This window comes from Hyla sarda, chromosome 7 (genome assembly GCF_029499605.1).
Source record: "Hyla sarda isolate aHylSar1 chromosome 7, aHylSar1.hap1, whole genome shotgun sequence".
NCBI classification, from domain to species: domain Eukaryota; kingdom Metazoa; phylum Chordata; class Amphibia; order Anura; family Hylidae; genus Hyla; species Hyla sarda.
The window spans coordinates 191,507,092-191,530,064 of record NC_079195.1 but is presented as its reverse complement, the minus strand read 5'-3'; the positions used below and the strand labels follow the sequence as shown (position 1 = coordinate 191,530,064).

The 22,973-nt window shown below is 43.5% G+C and overlaps 1 protein-coding gene across 5 annotated transcripts in view; it reads right to left on the bottom strand.

Moving 5' to 3' along the window:
• Window positions 1-22,971, bottom strand: part of LOC130282944 (torsin-1A-interacting protein 1-like) — a 60,707-nt gene extending 37,736 nt beyond the window's left edge. The window contains exons 1-4 of one of the 5 annotated variants that reach the window (XM_056531942.1): window positions 22,834-22,950; window positions 6,755-6,778; window positions 2,361-2,387; window positions 406-477 (exon numbers count right to left, since the gene is read on the bottom strand). In XM_056531942.1, coding sequence (XP_056387917.1) covers window positions 406-477; window positions 2,361-2,387; window positions 6,755-6,778; window positions 22,834-22,864 — 154 coding nt within the window. In that variant the 5' untranslated portion in view covers window positions 22,865-22,950. The other 4 variants (XM_056531946.1, XM_056531941.1, XM_056531943.1 and 1 more) reach the window with 4 other exon arrangements.
• Between the last annotated feature and the right edge of the window lie 2 nt (window positions 22,972-22,973).

Here is a 22,973-nt window from a genome sequence, read left to right as displayed (position 1 = left end):
TGCTGAAACCTTTCCATAACATGAACTGTCCAGAAAACATGCCATTAGAAAAAACTTCTACTGCTCCGGACAGTTCCTGACACTGACAGAGGTGTCAGTAGAGAGCACTGTGGTCACACTGGAGGAAACTGCACAACTTCCTCTGGAGCATACAGCAGCTGATACCGTAAGTACTGGAAGGATTAAGATTTTTAAATAAAAGTAATTTACAAATCTGTATAACTTTCTGGCACCAGTTGATCTGAAAACATTTGTTTCCCACCAGAGCGCCCCTTTAATGCAAAGACTATTCAAGTCTGCTTCAGCACTCAGGGCATGATGGGAGTTTTACTTTTGCAAGCTGCTGGGGTCCAGTCCTGTAACATTTATCCAAGATATTAACAAATTCACTATTTTCTTTCTTACCAGGTTCAGGTGTCTGAGGATTTGTGATAGTATAGACAGATGGACTGTGAAAGGATTGCTCCCCCGAATTTACTAGGACAAATCGTGGTTAAAAAAAAATATGAACACTACAAATAAATACAAAAATATTGGTATTGATAGAAATAGTGTTAAAGTAGGAAGAACAGGTGTTAATCAGGACATTCTATGGCTTTAGTGCGAAAGTAATTTCCAATATGGTGCATTGTTACTGCAGTGTATGATGTTATCGGTCTAAGACCTACAGCTTCTGCCTTATGATAACACTTCCTTCTCTACTGGTGACCCTCTACATCAGTGTTTTCCCAAGCAGTGCCCCCCCCCCCCCAAGACTAAAATTCTGGGACACTTCTGCTTTGTGTAAAATTTTGAATTTTTTCCCCAAATTTTTCCCCAGAGTGCATAAAAAAACAATAAAAATAAAAACGTAGGTGGTCTTAGGAAGGGCCTCCTGTGGCTTGACAAATTTACTATAATTTCCTTCTAAAATGAGTTATATAGCTGCAATCTATGCCAACTAGAAGCTAATGCAGACTTTAGTTTACAGGGAATGTGTCAGTTCTATACAACGTGCTAGGAGGGGATTTACTTTTGCAAATGGCCATTTGTGGAGGTATAAAACTGTCTTGTGTCTTAGCAGCTGAAGAGCCATAGAGGCGGAGCCATAACATAGAAGCATAATATTTCACTCCCGCTCCCACCATGCTTTCACTGACTGATATACAGGAAGGAGAGCCGGAGTGAGGCAGCGTGCTTCTGTGGCCTGTCATCGCCTGTATGGCTGAGCTGCAAACACATAAGACAATTTTATACTATGAACAAAAGTAAAATGTATGGTTTGCTATACAGTGATCCCTCAACTTACAATAGTTTCAACATACAATGTTTATTTCTGGACCATTGAAACCTGACTCCACATCCAATGTCCAGACAGTTCAGATCTGTGATAGACAGGTCAATGGCTGGAAGAATTGACCAATCAGAATGGGCATTTTACTGGTAAAACATCTGTATTACTGAAGTGCATGCACTGACTGGCTGTCTGGTAGCGCCCCCTACAGTACAGGAAGGAACTACAAGTTCTGTATTACTCCTTACATGTGCCAGGGTTAGCTGCTCCTTTGTACACCAAGTATGGGTGGCTCCATTTGGGACACTGGGTGTACTGTATAGGACCCTGAAGAAGCTTCTGTCCTCTACATAAACCAATGTTTCCCAACCAGGTAGCCTCCAGCTGTTGCAAAACTACAAATCCCAGCATGCCCGGACAGCCAACGGCTGTCCAGGCATGCTGGGAGTTGTAGTTTTGCAACAGCTGGAGGCACCCTGGTTGGGAAACACTGACATAGACAGTGATTTACAGCTCCCAGCCGCTCTTTCTTACTTTTATCTATATTAGTTATCTACCTATTTTTCTTTAATCCTCACCTTTTCCTATCTTTGATGACATTTTGGGGCTTCAGAACCAATTACCAGGTTTCCATAGAGTTATGGTCTCAACATACAATGGTTTCAACATACAAAGGTCATCCTGGAACCAATTAATATTTTAACTTTAGGGACCACTGTATATTACATTGCTTCTGTAAACTGCAGATTTCTTGTGGACGAGGATTTGCGCTTTCTTCAGCTGATCACTGGCCCTATTACAAAAGGAGATATTGCCCTGTTTAGCTGACAATCTCCCATATAGTAAGGCCCTTAGACCTGCTCTAATCTGCAGTTCCCATCCATCTCTATCTGTACTGTAGGTTGAATGGCCAACATCAAGCTCTAGTGCAGGGCGTTAACCAAATATATAGCAGTGGTTAGTGGCTTTATACAGTGGATGGTCTGTATTAATAGCACATGCTCTGGTTAAAGAACAGATGAAACATAGTAAAGAAGGAGGATAGCGTCAAATTTTAAGATACTGTTTGCAGAAAGACATTACTTACTTGTGCGACCCCTAAGTTCGTATCTCTCTGGTAAAAATAAACAAAAGAAAAAATAAACCTTGTAAAATTGCTTGTTGTTTGGAAGGCAGGGGGTTAACACTATGATAAAATACTACAATGATATAAAGTAAATGATAATGATAAAAACTTGAAACAGAACAAAAAAAAAATAAGAAATCCCCTTGGCATCAACATAAAAGTAATGTGATTTAGTTAATTTCCTGTGCATTTTCCACGCCAGAAATACACAGGGTCAGTGTTAGATTTCTGTCGCAGAAACTCACATAAAGACTTTAAAGAGTATCTGCCACCAAATAAAATTTTTAATATAGTGTTCCTCGTGTAATTAGCACTTTCCCATTCACTTGCTTTTAAAATTATCAACATAAATATGTTTAAAATGTAATAGAAAAAACAGCCACTAGGTGGCTCTGTTCTGTTCCCTACCACAATTAATACAGTCAGTTTGGTCTCCTCCCAGCGTGGCAGGAGACCAAACTCAGGAAGTGTTTCTCTGAACTGAGCTTGATTGACAGCTGCACAGAGCCTCACTGAAACATGCATAGAGCCTACTGAAAGCTGTACAGAGCTTTAGGTCTTCTATTCATCACAACACTGCAACGATGTGAGGGCAGAAGTGGTCCCCCAGCAGGCTTCAGTGATGTCATGCATGCTGGGAAACGCCCACTTTCTCCTGCGGTCTACATCCAGGATTTGCCTGCAACATAGGTTCCCTCCTGTAGCTAGCGATATATCCTGTTTACCCGGTATCTGTGACTTTTGGCTTGACTTCTCTCTGGAATTAGCGTTTTTGCACTTAGACAACTCCTGGTATTGACTCGGCTAGTGGACATTGACTTATTGTGTGTTTGTTAGATATTATTTCTGTTAGTCTGTGTGCTTTACTACTGTATCCAGACCTGTGTCTGTATTGTAGTTTACTTTGTTGACAGTGACTTCCTTCACATATTAAGGGAGGGACTGTCACCGTGGTTGTCGATCCGCTATTTAAGGTGGATAGGCAAGTAGGCATAGAGGAAGTGGGTGAGATCAGTATTGCACTCCTTCCCTGCCCATATGTGACAGGTATGATACAGAGCTTTTTAAAGCTTTGATTTTTTATTTTTTTTTCAAGGGTGGGAGGAGTGTTAGGATTAGTTAGGGAACATAACCTGAGTTAGTTTAGAAAAGTTTATTTGGTGACAGGTACTTTTTAATCAAATCTGTGAACATGTTCTAAGTCAATATTCACATGTACCACTTTGATTTTGTTTGTGGTATTGCAGCTTAGTTCCCTTAGTGAATGGAGCCAAGTTGTAATACTACACTAAACCTAGAGACAGGGGTGGCACTGTTTTAAGAAAACCCCTTTAAAATGTTTATTCTAGTGAAAAACATATTTTTTTTCATATCAACTGGTTCCAGAAAGTTAAACAGATTTGTAAATTAATGAATAAAGAAGCACGTACGTGCACTCACCGCTCAGCGAAGACAGTTGCGTGTCGGGGTCCGGTTACAGGAATCTGGATCACAGCATTAGCGCAGGTGGAATTGCGCTCGGAGGCTACGCTGGCAGTTTCGCACGGAAGTGCGTGCTTCTTCCGTGCAAAACTGCCGGCGTAGCCTCCAAGCGCCATTCCACCTGCGTTGATGCTGTGATCCAGATTCCTGTTACCGAACCCAGACACACAACTGTCTCCGCTGAGCGGTGAGTGCACGTACGTGCTTCTTTATTCGTTAATATTGATACTTCATACCTTGTGTATGTACACCCCGCACGAGATACAGAGTTGGTTTGCTGAGGCCGCGCTGACATCCAGTACAGGTGTAGTTTGCCTTGTGTGCTCTCCCCTCTTCCTATCTTACTGTTGGAAGATTTGTAAATTATTTCTATTAAAAAATCTTAATCATACCAGTACTTATCAGCTGCTGAAGTTGTGTTGTTCTTTTTGTCTGACCACAGTGCTCTCTGCTGACACCTCGGTCTGTCTCAGGAACTGTCCAGAGTAGCAGCAAATCCCCACAGCAAACCTCTCCTACTCTGGACAGTTCCTGAGACAGACCAAGGTGTCAGCAGAGAGCACTCTTGTCAGACAGAAAAGAACAATTAAACTTCAGCAGCTGATAAGTACTGGTAGGATTAAGATTTTTAATAGAAGTAATTTACAAATCTGTTTAACTTTCTGGAGCCAGTTGATTGTTCAATAATATAAAAAATAAGTAAAAAATTGCATTTGTGAATGCTAAAGAATGAGAAATCTTTTCTCCTATATCATGAAAATGCAAAGTTATGCCGTTGGAGCCTGCCTGATTTAATGTGTGAAAAAAAATCTCAGGAACCATTGGTACTAGTGTTGAGCAAACTATAGTAAATGTACAATATATACAAAAAACAAAAAAAAAAAGGGGGGGGGGGGGCTCAAATCTAATACTTTAACCGGGGTCAATATATGAACACTATCTAGTAAGAAAAAATGTGTAGCTTTTTCTCTCTTGATAGTGTAACTATAGTAAATGTGGCTGTACCAGAATGTGATGGCTTGGCCATTAACCGCTTGAGTCTACATAGATCAGTGCCTTTTTCCAAGGGCTCCCATTCTTAGGTCTCATAGGACTGTAGCCATCTTTTCTGGGCAACCGGGCACTTAATTATGCCAAGTGACACAGTGAATGGCTGAGCCATCAGGTTCAGCCACATTTACTGTAGTTTTGCTCAACACGAATTGGGACCAAATATACAAAAGGACAGCCCCGTTATATCACTCATAGTCCTCCTTCTGGCAGAGTGTGGTGGTATGAAGTACAGGCAAGATCTACACAAAATACTGAAAACCCAAATTGGACAACCCCTATCAATTTGCCCTATCATAGGATATGGACATCACAGAGGGGGAACTTTACTCAGGACTTTCCTCTATTACTATAACGGCCAGCTTCCATTTAGATGGACTCAATACAACCATGTGTTACAAGGACACCCATTCATTTAAATGGGCTTCAGGCAATAGCGTATTAGAGTACAAATTGCCCCCAACCTCAGCTTAACCTGGTGTGATCATTGGACCACTGACTGCTTCAGTTTAAGAATGGCTTTCTAGTTGGGACAACTACTTTAAGGGTAGGGTCACACAAGCCATATTTTGCTGCTGCACATTTTTCTACCCCTTGAAGTCAATGGGTAGCAAAATCTGATGCATATTTTGCTACCCATTGACTTCAAGGGGTAGGAAAATATTCAGCAGCAAAATTGAACGCATGACCCTACCCTTAAAGGAATCTACTCAGACGTGATCCGAACTGCTGACAGTGTGACATAGCTGCTTGAACAATAAAGTGAACAATGCCTTTGTGGTAGCTGTCCGTGTTGTTATGACTGAGAAAATTGCAGCCTACTGTGCAAGAACCACACCAAAAGCCCTTTGAATGAACAGTGCAGGTGAGAGACTTGGGTGTCTGAGGTTGTTAAACTCATTGCGCATGCGCCACCCCTTTGAATCAATGGTGCAAGCGCGAAACTGAGATCCAGGGCTCAGTGCAATAGGCCAAGCCTTGTATACTAAAGGCAGAGGAAAAGAGAGGGATAAAAGAGAGGGATAATAGAGAGGGATAATAGAGAGGGATAATAGAGAGGGATAATAGAGAGGGATAAAAGAGAGGGATAAAAGAGAGGGATAAAAGAGAGGGATAAAAGAGAGGGATAAAAGAGAGGGATAAAAGAGAGGGATAAAAGAGAGGGATAAAAGAGAGGGATAAAAGAGAGGGATAAAAGAGAGGGATAAAAGAGAGGGATAAAAGAGAGGGATAAAAGAGAGGGATAAAAGAGAGGGATAAAAGAGAGGGATAAAAGAGAGGGATAAAAGAGAGGGATAAAAGAGAGGGATAAAAGAGAGGGATAAAAGAGAGGGATAAAAGAGAGGGATAAAAGAGAGGGGGCAAAGGACCAGTGAGGAGTGTCAGACCAAGGCACCAATGCAGCTCTTCATGGGAGATCTAAAATGCAATTTTCTGTGTTTTGAAAACACAGACAACTAACACAAAGGTGTTATTCACTTTATTGTACAAGCAGCTACATCACTGTTTGCAGCTCCCATCATGTCTGAGCACAAAGATTCCCTTTAGGGGTGGGGGTCACAATTGCCATATTTTGCCGCAAATTTGCTGCAACGTATTTTCCTACTGAAAATCAAGGGGTAGTAAAATCAGCTGCATATTTTGTTACCCATTGACTTCAACTAGCAGGAATATACACAGCAGCAAATATGCAGCAAAATATGGCACTTGTGACCCGACCCTAAAAGAAATGTATCACAAGAAAGCAGAATAGAATATTGACTTGGTTTCAGCAGTAAGGAAGCAGATGGGCCCCACAAGACAGGTTTTCCTTGAATACTTACTTTTCTCCACAGCTGTGGAATTGCCTAGAAAGATAGGAGGACATATTAATGATAAAGCATAGATAATCAGAATCTATATGGAAATCTATAAGCTGTACACTGTATTTTAAGAAGTTAAAGGGGTTATCCAGGAAATAAAATTGTTTTATATATCAACTGGCTACAGAAAGTTAAACAGATTTGTAAATTACTTCTATTAAAAACTCAATCCTTTCAGTACTTATGAGCTGCTGAAGGCGAGTTGTTCTTTTCTTTCTAAGTGCTCTCTAATGACACATGTCTCGGGAACTGTCCAGAGTAGAAGCAAATCCCCATAGGAAACCTCTTCTACTCTGTGCAGTTCCTGAGACAGACAGAGGTGTCAGCAAAGAGCACTGTTGCCAGACAGAAAAGAACAACTCAACTTCAGCAGCTGATAAGAACTAAAAGGATTAAGATTTTTTAATAGAAGTAATTTACAAATTTGTTTAAAGGGGTATTCCAGGCAAAACTTATATATATATATATATATAAGTTTTGCCTGGAATACCCCTTTAAACAAATTTGTAAATTACTTCTATTAAAAAATCTTAATCCTTCCAATAGTTATTAGCTTCTGAAGTTTTCTCTCTAACTGCTCAATGATGATGTCACGTCCTGGGAGCTGTGTATGATGAGAGAATATCCTCATAGGAACTGCACAGCTCCCGGGACGTGAGTCATCAGAAAGCAGTTAGACAGAAAACAACAACTCAACTTCAGAAGCTAATAACTATTGGAAGGATTAAGATTTTTTAATAGAAGTAATTTACAAATCTATTCGGTTAGAAAAACAGACATGGTGCACATCTACAATCTTGTATAATGATCTGATTGCTTCTCAGCATAATATCAAAAACTAACAGGTTGTTAGTATACATTTTTGCTAGGGACGTTAGGGACCCACTCTAAATAGGTGGCCTTGGCGTGGCGAGTGGGCTTGTACTTTTTGATCAAAAATGTATACTAACAACCTGTTAGTTTTTGATATTGTGCTGAGAAGCAATCAGATCATTATACAAGATTGTAGATGTGCGCTATGTCTGTATACTACTCAAATTCATATTGTGATTTCTATCCTTTCTTATTTTTTATTTTTTTTTTAACATGTGCTGCACTCTTCCCCACCCCCTCAGCCCATAACTATATAGGTGGTAATTAGCCACACTAGGGCCATTTCACTCCTAGTAGCCTCCCAGTCTGACTGGGAGAGCAAGGTAAGTGAGCCTTTACACCTTGTTCACACTGGTGTGGTGCGGGGCGCCGTCCGTTGCTGCCGTGGCGCAGTGTCTGCGGGGAGGTGCGGCCCATAGACTGGTTTGAGAGGCATTGGGGCCGCTCTGCCAGTGGGTCGCTTCCCCCCCCCCCCGTGGGCATCTGTGTCACGGCGGTGGTGGTCGCCGCCCGGTGCTACGCCATTTTATGCAAGGACGTTAGGGACCCACTCTGAATAGGTGGCCTTGACGTGGCGAGTGGGTTTGTACTTCTTGATCAAAAATGTATACTAACAACCTGTTAGTTTTTGATATTGTGCTGAGAAGAAATCAGATTATACAAGATTGTAGATGTGCGCTATGTCTGTATTCTACTCGAATTCATATTGTAATTTACAAATCTGTTTAACTTTCTAGAGCCAGTTGATTTAAAAAAAAAATTTTTTCATGGAATACCCCTTTAATTTTTTTGCTTTCAGTCCTCATGCACACAGGGGTATACTAAAAATCAGTTATGAACTGCAAACAAAGCCATCCACAGGGTTTATACATACATCTCCTTTTGCCACCATATTCCCCACTAGAAGCCATGCTTCTACATGGGACACCATTTCTTTTTCCCATCAATTTTCGCAGAATCCATAAAATAAAGTAAAAAAAAAAACGCAAATTTGATAATTTCTGCGAAAAGCTGATTTGTGCAAAAAATGACAGCTTTTCCACTGTAATATGCAAAGCTTGCTACTTAATTAAAAAAATGGATAGAAACTTTATAGATAGAAAGGGCATTGCCTCCAATGGACAAGCACATAACATAATGTCATTCAGAAATGGGGGTAAATTATAGCTGAATCTACACAAGCTTGAGGCACCAGTCACTGACAACTTGGCACAGGGTAAACCTTTGGGTGTGTTTAGGGTACTAAATCTTAGATACTTTGGGGGTATGTTCACACACTGTATACAATATAGGTTTTCTGTGTAAATCAATATAAATAAAAGGATACCTTGCAAGTTACTATTGACTTCACTGGGTCCACAAATATGCCATTAACTTAAAACAACCTTGCAAGTATATAGAGCAGGGACTCCTATCGTTCCCCGCTCACTGACTCTGATGTTGGGACCCCACAGACACATGGTGCAGACAACACAGGATTAAACCACCACATTTGTCACGCCAGGACATTTTGGCCATCGACTTTTTGGTATCCCCAGCCTGACCAGATGCGAATGGCTTCCTCCATCAGGATTGGTAGATGAGCCTCCACAATGAAGTGCCGACACCGTGTCTCCTAATGGGTAAATATTTACTATAGAACAGAGATCTGGGTATATATTCAGTGTCAGCATGTTATGTGGTGGCTCATCTCCCAATCTGATGGGCTGATGGAGGAGACTAGTGGTGTCTGGTCAGGCCTTGGGATTCAGCACAGTTAATTGAGGGCCCAAATGTTCTGGGGAGTCCAATGTGGCGAGTGGGTCCTGCGTTGCCTGCACCATGTGCCTGAAAGGTCCTGACTGCAGAGTCAGTGAGTGGGCATCAATAGGAGTCCCTGCTCTGTATATACCCACAAGTTTGTTGTGAGTTAGTAGCGGATTTGTGGACCCATTGAAGTTAATGGGTAGCACATCCACAGCTGACTTCATGCACATAAAGCCACTGTCAACTTGCAACATGTGAACCTACACAAAGGGTTTTTTTTTTTCAGATTTTATATGGATGGCCTCAGGATAGGCTATTAATATGGGGGGGGGGGGGGGGGGGGCACAGCATCGTGGATTCCTTAGCGGCTGTAGCTCATTGCATTCACTTTTATAGAACTATCTAGAAGCCTAAATACAACCACCACCAAATGTCCAACACAGTCCCTGGTAGGTGCCTTGGCCTCCTTGATCAGCTGACCAGCAGGGAGCAGTTTTAGCCGCTCACCAAACATTTCCACACATTGCTGAACAACAAAATCTATGGCAAAGTGTTGGCGTTTCTTCTGATGTTTTCTGCTTTTATTGTCAGAGCTTTTTTTTTTTTTTAAAGAAAATATTCTTAAAACCAAACTGACATAATTATTGTTGAGCTTTTTTGTTTGAAATATTTAAGGCAATGTTACTTCAAAAATAAAAGAATTCCTGGTTATAAGATAAACTACAGTGGCGGAAATGTCTACCACACACCCACACGTCTCATATACTGATAAGAAGTGAAGGAAAGAGCCCGCGCTTTTTTATCTGCTGCCTTCACAACCAGCTCCTCACATCTCACACACTATGTCACTTTTACTTTATTAGACTTTCTCTCAGGCAACTTTGTAACCCGAGGATACAGATTTGCCTTAAAGGGGTACTCTGGTGGAAAAAATGTTTTAAAGTCTTTATAAGTCAACTGGTGCCAGAAAGTTAAACAGATTTGTAAATGACTTCTATTAAAAAATCTTTACCCACCAAGTACTTTTTAGCAGCTGTATGATACAGAGAAAATGCTGTTCTTTTTCAATTAATTTTTTTGTCTTGTGCACAGTGCTCTCTGCTGACACCTCTGTCCATGTCAGGAACTGTCCAGAGCAGCATAGGTTTGCAATGGGGATTTTCTCTTGCTCTGGCCAGTTTCTGATACGGGCATCAGGTGTCAGCAGAGAGTAGTGTGGACAAGACAAAAAAAAAAAAAAAAAAAAAAAAAAAAAAAAACAGAACTTCCTCTGTAGCATACAGCTGCTAAAAAGTACAGGAAGGGTAAAGACTTTTAATAGAAGTAATTTACAAATCTGATTAGAAAGATTCACTAGCGCTGAATGGATTTGGATGTGATCAGTGGCTGGACTGCTGCTTGGCCAATAGATGTGCTCTCCTGATAAGGCACACCGATATATAATGGATATGACAAATTATTGAATTGGCAAGCGCTGTATCAGACACAAATCTATTATGGCTATTATGGCTAGGTGGTGGGGACTAACCTGATGCTGCTGTAGGAGGAGGGAAGGATCCTAATGGTATGGAAAAGACTATAGATGGTGTGAGGAAGTGCTCACCTGGTGATCGAAAAAAAATGGGAATGCAATACTGGATTACATAAAGATATGCATATTGATTTGAATGAACTCTATCTGTAAAACATGGTCTACCTTTAAATGATCGGTCACGTTGGTGCGAGCGATGGTGGTTGGAATGGCTGATGTGGTAAGCTGAAGGAGTGATATTCCTACGGATTAAACAATCTAGTTATGGTGAAAAGTATGATGGATACTTTCAGCAAAGTCGTTCTTATCAATACCTGTTCATGAGCTGTATTACTGATTCTGTATGGGTATTGTAGAGGCAGATGCTTGATGCTGTGGGCTCTCCCTGAGGGTACTCCAGAGGTTTAAAAGAAATGCAAATGAAGCCTCTTTGAACCGTTCAGCTCTGTATAATTTATAATAATATAGTCACAGCAGAGTATTGTAAGCTAATGGAATGTCCACAAAGTATAGGAGTATTTGTATAAGTAGATGATTACTATTAAGACACTTAGTGGCGTACCTGGTAAAGCTCCCGCGGGTATCTGTTGCGCGGTCAGCACTGTTGCGGGCCCTCAATGAAGGTTTTCCTGGATTAGTAAACAAGTGTAGAGTTGAGGTTCAGTCCGGGAAATCATTGGTTGTAATCCGGTTAGTTCAAGGGAGCGTTTGGCGGCAGTGGGAGTGCGCCCCGGCCGGTGGCGTCTCAACCTACCTGCACGCTTGCTATTATGGGATAATCCGGTCAGTAGGGGGTTAACATCGGAGACACGCTGCTATAAGAACTGGACCAGCAAGCCACTAGTTCTATCCAGACGAAGGAAGCCGACAGCCTTCCGAAACGCGTCGATAGGTTTGTGGACCATAGAGGATACCGTAGTGACGTCACTCAGATCCAAATCACCTCCACCTGATTCACCTAATAGCGAGCGTGCAGGTAGGTTGAGACGCCACCGGCCGGGGCGCACTCCCACTGCCGCCAAACGCTCCCTTGAACTAACCGGATTACAACCAACGATTTCCCGGACTGAACCTCAACTCTACACTTGTTTACTAATCCAGGAAAACCTTCATTGAGGGCCCGCAACAGATACCCGCGGGAGCTTTACCAGGTACGCCACTAAGTGTCTTAATAGTAATCATCTACTTATACAAATACTCCTATACTTTGTGGACATTCCATTAGCTTACAATACTCTGCTGTGACTATATTATTATAAATTATACAGAGCTGAACGGTTCAAAGGGGCTTCATTTGCATTTCTTTTAAACCTCTGGAGTACCCTCAGGGAGAGCCCACAGCATCAAGCATCTGCCTCTACAATACCCATACAGAATCAGTAATACAGCTCATGAACAGGTATTGATAAGAACGACTCTGCTGAAAGTATCCATCATACTTTTCACCATAACTAGATTGTTTAATCCGTAGGAATATCACTCCTTCAGCTTACCACATCAGCCATTCCAACCACCATCGCTCGCACCAACGTGACCGATCATTTAAAGGTAGACCATGTTTTACAGATAGAGTTCATTCAAATCAATATGCATATCTTTATGTAATCCAGTCATTGCATTCCCATTTTTTTCGATCACCAGGTGAGCACTTCCTCACACCATCTATAGTCTTTTCCATACCATCAGGATCCTTCCCTCCTCCTACAGCAGCATCAGGTTAGTCCCCACCACCTAGCCATAATAGATTTGTGTCTGATACAGCGCTTGCCAATTCAATAATTTAATTTACAAATCTGTTTAACTTTCTGGCACCAGTTGATATATAAAAAAAAAAAAAAAAAAAAATTTCCACCGGAATACCCCTTTAAGTCCCATGTATGGCTATAGGAGTGCGCTGTACTCTCAGGCTACAAAGTTGCCAGTACCCTTTTTTCTTTTTGTTGTAGCAAAAAAACACCCCAAAAACAGCCACAAAATGCCACACAGCATTCTTTTTTTTTTCTTGTGAAAAAACGTTGTGGCCAATTGGTAGCTGAACGTCAATAGGGTTTCATGAAACACCAAATCTAGTTGGCGTTTTTTTCCTTTGGCGTTTTTGGGTCAAGTTTTCGAAAACAGCAGCATGCTATTTTTGTGGACAAAATTTTGGCATTTCTCTCCCACACAAGTCTATGGGAACACAAAAATGCCATAAAAAAAAAAACACCATGTAGAAAGAACCAAGCAGCTTTTTTCCAAAAACAGCGCCACACCTATCCTCAGTTTTTTTGATGTATTACAACTTAGTTCCATAAAGTTCAACGGAACTGAGCTTCAATACTACACACAAACTGAGGACAAATGTAGCGCTGTTTCTAAATAAAAGCAGCTTGGTTTTCGTAATTCTGGATAAGCACTTTATATTGCTGTTTAATTATTTTATAGAAAGTCAGAAGTAGCCAAGTGATTGGTACAAAAGGTATACTGAAAAACTACATAATACAAAAAAATGTATAAAACTTTTTTTTTTTTTTTAAACAAATACCTGGAAACTAGATTTCAGCAGAGGAGACAGATCCCTGTTGACCCCCTTTAAATGTGCAAACACATAGTAAGGGTAGGGTCATATGTGCCGTATTTTACTGCTGCAAATTTTCCTACCCCTTGAAGTCAATAGGTAGCTGCTGTAGAAAATACGCAGTAAAACATGGCACATGTGACCCTCCCCTAAATCACTGCACATGTAACACGTGGATTTTGTTAATATCCGAGTAACACCACGTTCACATGACGGAATTTACGGCACATTCTATTCAATGAGATTCCAATGTCCCATTCAGACATGTTTAAACTTTCTGGAGCGAGTAGATTTGGGAATTTTTTTTTCCATTGGAGTACCCCTTTAAGGTGTAGATAAACTGTCAGGCTCCTTTCACACTACCGCTACTGCCCGTCAGTAGCGGGTCCTTTGGAAGATAGCGGGAGAAAAATTAGTGCTTGTGACATCTTTTTCTCAAGTTATCTTCCGGCGGACTAACGGCCACAATTACGGACATAAGAGAATCCCATTCAAGTGAATGGGATCCTCTGGGACCGTTATGCCTCCCGTTGGGCTCCGTCACACTAACAGCCATTAAAGGCAAAGAAAAAAAGAGCTTAAAAGGCCGTTTGTGGAGGAGCCCAGCGGCAGTGTGAAAGTAGCCTCATGTGTAGCACTATTTCTGGCCATTATGGGGGAGATTTACCAAAACCTGTGCAAAAAGAAAAGTTGCCCATAGCAACCAATCAGATTGCTTCTTTCATTTTACAGAGGCTTTGTTAAAAATGAAAGAAGCGAGCTGATTGGTTGCTTTGGGCAACTTTTCCTCTGGAAAGGTTTTGATAAATAAATATATATATATATATATATATATAAAATCATTTTTCAGTAGTCTTCCTTTTTTTTTTTTTTTTTTTAAAGCTCCATGTTTTATTTTAATTACCATTGGGATAGAGGGTAGAGACTAGCTGTTATGATGTCTCCCAACACAGAAGAGAGGATTCTGCTCTCCTACATCTGTATAGCACACCCTCAACATCAGCAGCAGCATGGAGGACATTGTAGAGCAATACTGAGTAGTGTAAGCTGTGGATCAAGCACTGTGGTGAGATAAAACTCTTATGCAGGAAACTCAGGGTGTTTTGTGAAACAATGCCCCCAAAATGCCATCGGCCACACATATCGCATTTACACTGGGATGAGCATCTGATAATGATTTTTAGGCACAAAGGTCAGAATTATGACTTATCGATAATTCTTTTTTTTCAGTCCACCATGACAGCCACCAGAGAGATGGTCCCCTAGGACCTAATAGGAACAGGAAACAGAGAGGTTAAAAGCCCCCCCCCCCCCCACACTCCTCAGCAGTGTATTTCAAATTACCCATAGGGACAGGATAAACAAAACAATACACAACATAATATAATAAACATAAGAGAGTGAATTAAGGGGCTGTCATGGTGAAAAATAAATAAATACAAAAAAAAAAAAAAATGAATTATCGGTAAATCATAATTCTGACTTTCTAAGTCGTCCACCATGACAGCCACCGGAAAAATACCAAATAAATAATTTAGGGAGGGACAATAGACAATAGCATGTAACACCTTTCTACCAAAGGAGAGCTGGACCAGGTGGCAACCTTGGAAATCTTGTCAATAGATGCGGCAGATCTTTCCACCCAAGAAGTAGACATGGCCCTAGTAGAATGGGCCTTTAATCCTTTCGGGACTTGTTCCCCTTTTGAAGAGTAGGCTTCCGACATAACTGATTTCAGCCATCTAGCAATGGAGCGCTTGGAGGCTTTTTTGCCCTTGTTTGGACATTGAAATTGTAAAACCAGATTGTCATCTTTCCTCCAAGGGTTGGAGACTTCCAGATATCTAAGAAGACATCTCCTGACATCCAGGGTATGATATGTCTCCTCTTGCTCATTTTTAGGGTTGTTACAAAATTATTGAAGTACAATTTCCTGGGTACTGTGGAAATCAGAAACCGCCTTCAGCAAAAAAGCAGGGTCTACTTACGGTTCCAGGCGGGCATGTGAGGATAGCTGAGCCGGAGCTCCCGCACCCCGGACCTCATACCCGTGCCGTACCGAGCACACGGAGGGTTTCTTACCTGCCCACCAAGCTGACGGAGGCTCCAGAGAACACGGGAGGAGCAGAGATCCGGACTCTCCTGCGCCAGCAGCTGCGGAGACTGCAATTTCCAGCTTAGCCCGCGCAGCCTGCAGGACAGGGCCATCTTCTCCTGGCCAGCAGAGTGAGGTGGAGAAAGTTCCTGTGCGCCCCCGTTCGCACCATTCAGGTATATAGCAGTGCAGCTGCAGGGGACCACACCAGCACTCAGGATTAAGGCAGCCCCAGAATCTATAAGGGGCTACCACCCTGCTTTGACCTGCTACAGCCACGCTACAGAGAAGACCGGGCAGTCTCTTCCCAACCCGGGTCATGTGCCCCGCCTGCACACAGCGCCAGAACTGCTCCAGTGCAGCGCGGGGGATTACTGTACCCTATATAAGTAGTGAGGACCCAGGATCCCTCCACTATTCCTCCCCCTGGCTAAAGTGTGCCCTCTGCCTCTCCTACCTTCTCTTGCATGGACCGCTAACTAAGTAAAGGGGCCACACGTGTGGGGGTCCCCATCAGTTGCACCTCCCTCTATAACTGCTCAGATGCCTGCTACTGTATCTGACCGAGCGACCTCCAATGGCGCACACAGCCCAAACAGGTTGCCATGGACGTTGCCGACAGCCAGCCGCTGTTCACCCCTGAAGAGGGGGCACAGGTGCCTCCTGTACCCCTCTGCTACTCCCCCCCCCCCCCCCTTGGTGGGTGCCTCGGAGGTCTCCTTTTCTTCTCCCATGGATCTCCAGACATTGGCGGCAACCTTGGGTAAACTGATTACTCCTACTATACAGTTAACCCTGGAAAACACCATGTGCTCCACGTTAACACAGCTACAGATGGATCTGGGCACTCATTCTGGCTGTCTGGATGAGACGGAACAACGCATAATCGCTCTGGAAGATGAAAATAGTGGACTTGCTACCAGACTTTGCCAAACTGAAATGGATCTCTGCTATTTAAGCGAAAAATTGGAAGACCTGGAAAACTGATCACGCCATAACAACCTGCGTATTGTGGGGGTCAATGAATCCCACCTTCCTTCTGATCTCCAGGACTTTTGTGAAAGTGATCTGCCAAAAGCTCTGTGACTCACGCACAAATGCAGGGTGGAGAGGGCCCATCGAAAGGGATGGCCACAGACGTCACCTTCTCATTCTCGGCAGTCCAAAGATGCTCGCCCCCGACAAGTCATCTTTAAGATATTGGATTACAATACCAAAGTGGAACTCCTGAGAGCTTATAAAAAGCGCTCTTCCCCACAATAAGAAGCTGTTAATCTTCGAGGACTTTTCTGCTGATGTTGCAAAGCGGCGGAGGGCTTATGGTAAAGTCTGCACTGAACTGTTCAAAGTGAAGAAATGTTTACAGCTACTTTGAAAGTGTTCTGTCCGGATGGATCCTTCTCTTCCTATCGGACTCTGGCCGTGGCGGAGGATGCCCTCCAGGAACTCCTGGGAGACTCATCTCACCTTACCCGCTCTCCCTCTCCACCACCCAGAGACCGTGGTGACACATCTCATCGTTCTTCACGACACAGAAGAAGCCGTATGAGATCTCCGGGCGACTCCAGGAAACGGCGAAGCAGAAGCAGCCGATGATCTTCTCCAGACTGAGTATCATTTTGGCTTTTTATACCTGTCTTCCTTCATCTCGGTAGAGGGGGGAATTTACCCTTTATTGTTTATAGGTGGTTTCAGTTGCTGTAGTATTTTCATGCAGTCATTTATCACTATGTTCTTAATATCCTGGGGAGGGTGCTGTTTTATACCTAGAAGGATTACTGTCATCTGCTGTTGAGTATAATGACCCTTTACTGTTCTGCTGCTATAATGTTGCACTGTTCTTGTGTACAATTTAACCTAATATTGTTACTCCGTTTCTGCTTTCTTTTCTTCAACAATCCGATTGCAGATTTCATGTCAAATGCCACACAGCATAGCTCTCATGTCCCTCTATATCACTGGTCCAGCTTTCTCAAACATGTCAGGTGGGATGGGGACCGGCTGATTTTCATGAATAGGAAAAAATATTGGACCCCCAACAATTTCATCCTGAATGGTTCTAGGAGGATCCTCATACTCAAATCCCATAATATTCCTGACTGCTTTCAAGAGAGTCTCTGTATCATCAGATGAAAAGAAATATTTAGGATTATCCCTTTTAGAGGGCCCAGGAGAAACTTCACCTTCCTCCGTACCCTCTATATCAGAGCGAGGTATTAAAGGGGTATTCCAGGCCAAAACTTTTTTTTATATATCAACTGGCTCCGGAAAGTTAAACAGATTTGTAAATGACTTCTATTAAAAAATCTTAATCCTTCCAATAGTTATTAGCTTCTGAAGTGGAGTTGTTGTTTTCTGTCTAACTGCTCTCTGATGACTCACGTCCCAGGAGCTGTGCAGTTCCTATGGGGATATTCTCCCATCATGCACAGCTCCTGTGACGTGACATCATCATTGAGCAGTTAGACAGAAAACTTCAGAAGCTAATAACTATTGGAAGGATTAAGATTTTTTAATAGAAGTCATTTACAAATCTGTTTAACTTTCCGGAGCCAGTTGAGATACATATATAAAAAGGTTTTGCGTGCGCCCATAGGAGAAGAGAAGAGCGGAGCAGTGAGAAGGACAAGCGGGTATGGTAAGTCACCACTCATCTTCGGTGTTCCGACCACCGCTCCCCCGGTCCCGGGACCTACTGCTATGGCCCATAGGCCATAGCAGTAGATCGTGATTCCGGACCGGAGGAGTGGTGGTCGGAACACTAAAGTGGGGCAGTAAACAGGCATAAAGCCTCCAGCCATACACTGTATATGGCTGAAGGCTGTATGTCTGTGAGGGAACTGTACTGCACACCTAATGTAGGGGAACTGTACTCACTGCACACCTAATGTGGGGGAACTGAGGGGCATGGGGTCTTGTGTGAAGGGGGGCATGGGGTCTTGTACAAAAGGGGCATGGGGTCTTGTACAAAAGGGGCATGGGGTCTTGGGCAAAGGGGGCATGGAGTGTTGTACAAAAGGGTGCATGGAGTCTTGTGTAGGGTGGGTATGGGGTCTTGTGCAGGGGGTGGAAAGATGTTGTGTAAAGGGGACATGGGGTGTTGTGCAAGGAGGGCCTGTTTTTTTATTTATTTTTATGCGGTCCACATAAAAATTAAACCTTGTTTTTTTGGCCCATGTTAGCCAAATACACATGGCACAATAGAATGGGAAACAACACCGAGACCCTACCTTTATGCTTTAGAAATTCGAATTCTGGCACCCTCTGATGTCACTTCCGCCTTGCCGGCACCTCCATGCAGACTGGAACTTCCGGACGCCGGCGTTCACCTTACTCCTTCCGGCCGCGACGGGGCTTAAAAGGAAAACGGTCACATGTTCCTATGAGACCTACCTTGCCCGGATCCACCCGGCCATTCGCCCGCAATCGTAGTTTTATTATATATGGAAATCTGTCTGTAACTGGCTCGGGCGGGGCTTCTGTAGCTTATTGGCACTGACGTTAGCACCGCTTATGAATATTCATCCCCCCTCCCTCCAGCTCTCCCTCTCTTCGCCGCTCCTAACTGGAGGGAGGGGGGATGAATATTCATAAGCGGCACTGACGTCAGTGCCAGTTAAGCTACAGAAGCCCCACCCGTGCCAGTTACAGACAGATTTCCACATATAATAAAACTACGATTGCAGGCGAACGGCCGGGCAGATCCGGGCAAGGTAGGGCTCATTGGAATCAGCGTCTCCTGCACTATCCATCAGTACCTGTGGATAGTGCGGGAGAAAACATGTGACAATTTTCCTTTAAGCATTAGCGGCCAGGCAGAGGAATATGCCGAAGAGATCCACTCCCCTTAACGCCGCTGCAGACAGCCCACAGGAGCTCCGCAGCACCCGGAGGTACAGGCAGCCCGCACATACACACGGGGAACCCGGGCAGGCAGGATACTTTACAGTATCCTAGTATGAGGACATGTAACCCCACAGGAGCACAGTCCCCATTTGGTCCGCAGGCAGGGGAGCCAGCTCCCCCGCGACCAAGTGGCAAGGGGGACCGCAACCCACACCGGACCAAAATTAAAAAATGTAATAAAAAATGAAAAATCCATTACATAAAAGTCCATAACAGATAACGGACCATGGACCTCTGTCGTGGACCTAATAGGAACAGGAAAAACATTGCGAAGGAGTGGGAGGGGAGGGGCTTTTAGCTTCTCTGTTTCCTGTTCCTATTAGGTCCTGGAGGACCATCTTTCCGGTGGCTGTCATGGTGGACGACTAATAAAGATCCGATCAGCCAACAAATGGGCATTATCTTGTGTGTCGGCTGATGGCTGGCCCTCAATGCTCATTCGGTTAATAATCTGCCCATGTAAAAGGCCTGTAGATCAGTAAGGGCACCCAAGTGTTATCAATGCAAGATGCACTGCAGAGATTTACATCACAGATGGCTAAATGAGGAAACAGATCTTTACATTCCTCCCCCCCCCCAACTCAGACTCATAACAAATAATGTGCCACCTCTTTGTGCTGGGAATTGGATTTTTCCGGGTCCTAGACACCTGCCAACATTAAAACAGCATAGGGGTATGTTCACACAGGTGGGCATGGTGTGGGGAAAACTGACCTGCTACGTTCATGCAGCAAAAACAGATGATGCACATAAAAACCATTATGTGCTTTACCTTGTACTTACACTAAAACCTCATCAAACTGCAAGAAATCGCACACTACTGCCCCTCAGCCACAACACGTGAACCCCACCTTTGTATCATTGTACAGATGGCGCTCAGGAGGCCCGTACAGATACAGCACATATGAACACCATGGGGAATACCATACAATAGAGGAAGCTGCAGTTTCACTTTACTGGTCTTGGTGATCACATGATGAGAATGGGTAAAATGTTGTAACAACAAACAATTGAATTAATAAATAAAATAAACAATAGCAATAATTGACAAGTTGTATGTTAAGCCATTTGTTTCAGAGCAGTTCTTCTTAATAGGCCATGTTAAATTAGGGTACAATCACACTACAGCAATACTCTCCAAACAGCGTGCCTCCAGCTGTTGCAAAACTATAACTCCCAGCAAAAGTAAAGGCTAAAGTGTCCCTGTCGCTTTAAAAAACTTTTGACATGTCACAAGTTTTGATCAGTCGGGGTCTGAGTGTTCAGATCCCCACCGATCTCTAGAACATGTCGGGAGTGAAGGCGAAGTGCTGATAGACTTGCATTATGTGAGAACGTGCTTGGTGCGCATTTCTCCTGGCTCTATCTAGCGATCAGTTGGGGTATTAAGACCCAGATGCCGACCAATCACAATTTCTGATATATTTGGACATCTAAGATACATATTTTTTAATGGACTATGGTGAAAACCGAGCCTAAGGGTCCAGGCCCTCTCCCCGTCAGAACTGACACTGGGCATAGAGAGATGACCATGTGTGTTGGATGAGCCAGTTGCTGTGGCAACCATCCATCACCTAGTAAATATCACACAGTGGGGAGATTTATCAAAGTGTATTAGGGTGCATTCACACGTACATAACCCACCGCAGGAATTTCGCAAGTGGAATACCCATAAAGGATTATGTTCATGTAAATGTACGCTTAGAGCCCATTCATACTACAGAAACTCCGCCCAGAATATCTGTAGAAGGCGCCAACCGTTTTTATTCACCGCTAGGACCACTCAGAAATGTGCTGTCTCCATAGACGGCAAAGCATTTCTGAGCGCATTCCGCCGAAAGAATGAACATGTTCATTCTTTCGGCGCAGTTAGGAATCTGGACTTTCCATTAAGGATTGACCGATATTCACGATTTTGGACATTATCGATATCGGCAATTACCTTGCCGATATATCGATAATGCGCTATCCCCCCCCACCCATCCCGGGCCAGAGACCACCGCCGCTGCCCCATTGCCTCCCCCATCCCCGGTTTTACAATTACCTGTTACCGGGGTCCCCCCTACTTCTGGCTCCTGCGACGTCATGCGTGCTGCACAATGATTGACGTCCTCAACGCGACATCACGGTCAGTGCGCACAGTGACAGCTCAGGATGCCACCGGAGCCAGAAGTAGCGCGGACCCGGGAACAGGTGATTATAAAACCAGGGATGGGGGAGGCAATGGGGCAGCGGTGGTGGTGGTTGGACTACAGGGGGAGAGAAGTGGGTGGCGGCAGTGGTCGCTGGCAGCGCAAAAGCCACTGCAGTTCATTGATTTAAAGCGCTTGCTTTAAATCATTGATCTGCAGGGCCTTGCGGGGGGGGGGGCTATAGCCGATCACTTATACCGGAATATCGGTATAACTTATCGGCTATCGGACTGAAAGGTCGCAGATTATCGGTATCGGCCCTAAAAAAAACAAACGATATCGGTCGATCCCTACATTCCATAGTGTGAATGGTACAGTGGAATCTTATTGAAAACAATGGGAGGCTGCTGCACCGGAATTTCCGAGCGGAATTTTGCTTGGAAAATACATAGCGCGAGTAGCCCCACAAGCTGATTGATAAATCGGATGCATCTGCAGACAGTTCGACTAAATTCCAGCTATTCGTTGGCTTACTGCAAAACAGAATTGTGCACCAAAATTTTGATGTGGTTTTAGTGCATTTAGGCCATGCACCCTTATTGTCAAGAGCAGCGACGTGGGTTTGCGCAAATTATACAAAATTTCTGGCGCCTTTGCAAACGTCAACGCAGGTCAGTGTATTTGACAGATCAAAAGTGCGTGTGGTTTTACAGGGAAAACAAGGGTCAGATTTTCAAGCTTTTTTTTTTTGTCTTTCGGAGACTATTATACACCTTTTACCAGTTAGAGCGTTTTCCACCATGTTCTACGTAAATCAGATAAAGCATTGCGATGAATGAATGAATGGAGCGAATGCAGAAGAGATCACAATAGAAATGTCTACAGGAATATTACATTTGGAGCTTCATTACTCTACATCAGTGATGTACAACCTTTGGCACTCCGGCTGTCGCAAAACTACAACTCCCAGCATGCCAGAACAGCCGAAGGCTGTCCGGGCATTCTGGGAGTTGTAGTTTTGCAACAGCTGAAGTACTACAGGTCTGCGATCACTGCTCTATACCATCTTGGCAATAACATATGAAAGCCTTGCCCGCTCCCAGCACTGCCATACTTTAATTTTCAATGCCACCCTGGTGCCATGGTCTCCGTTCCGTGTCCGGTAACTCTCACGTGACACATTACCGGTCGTCTACTCACCGGTATTTCCACCTTTCCTCCGTGAAATCATCTTTCCCGCTTCTTGTCACAACCAACGTAAAAACCCGCTACTCCACAACAGTGAGTACGCACGGGGTGTGTTCGCTTGCGCCTTACTTCCTGGTTAGGAAATATTCTTT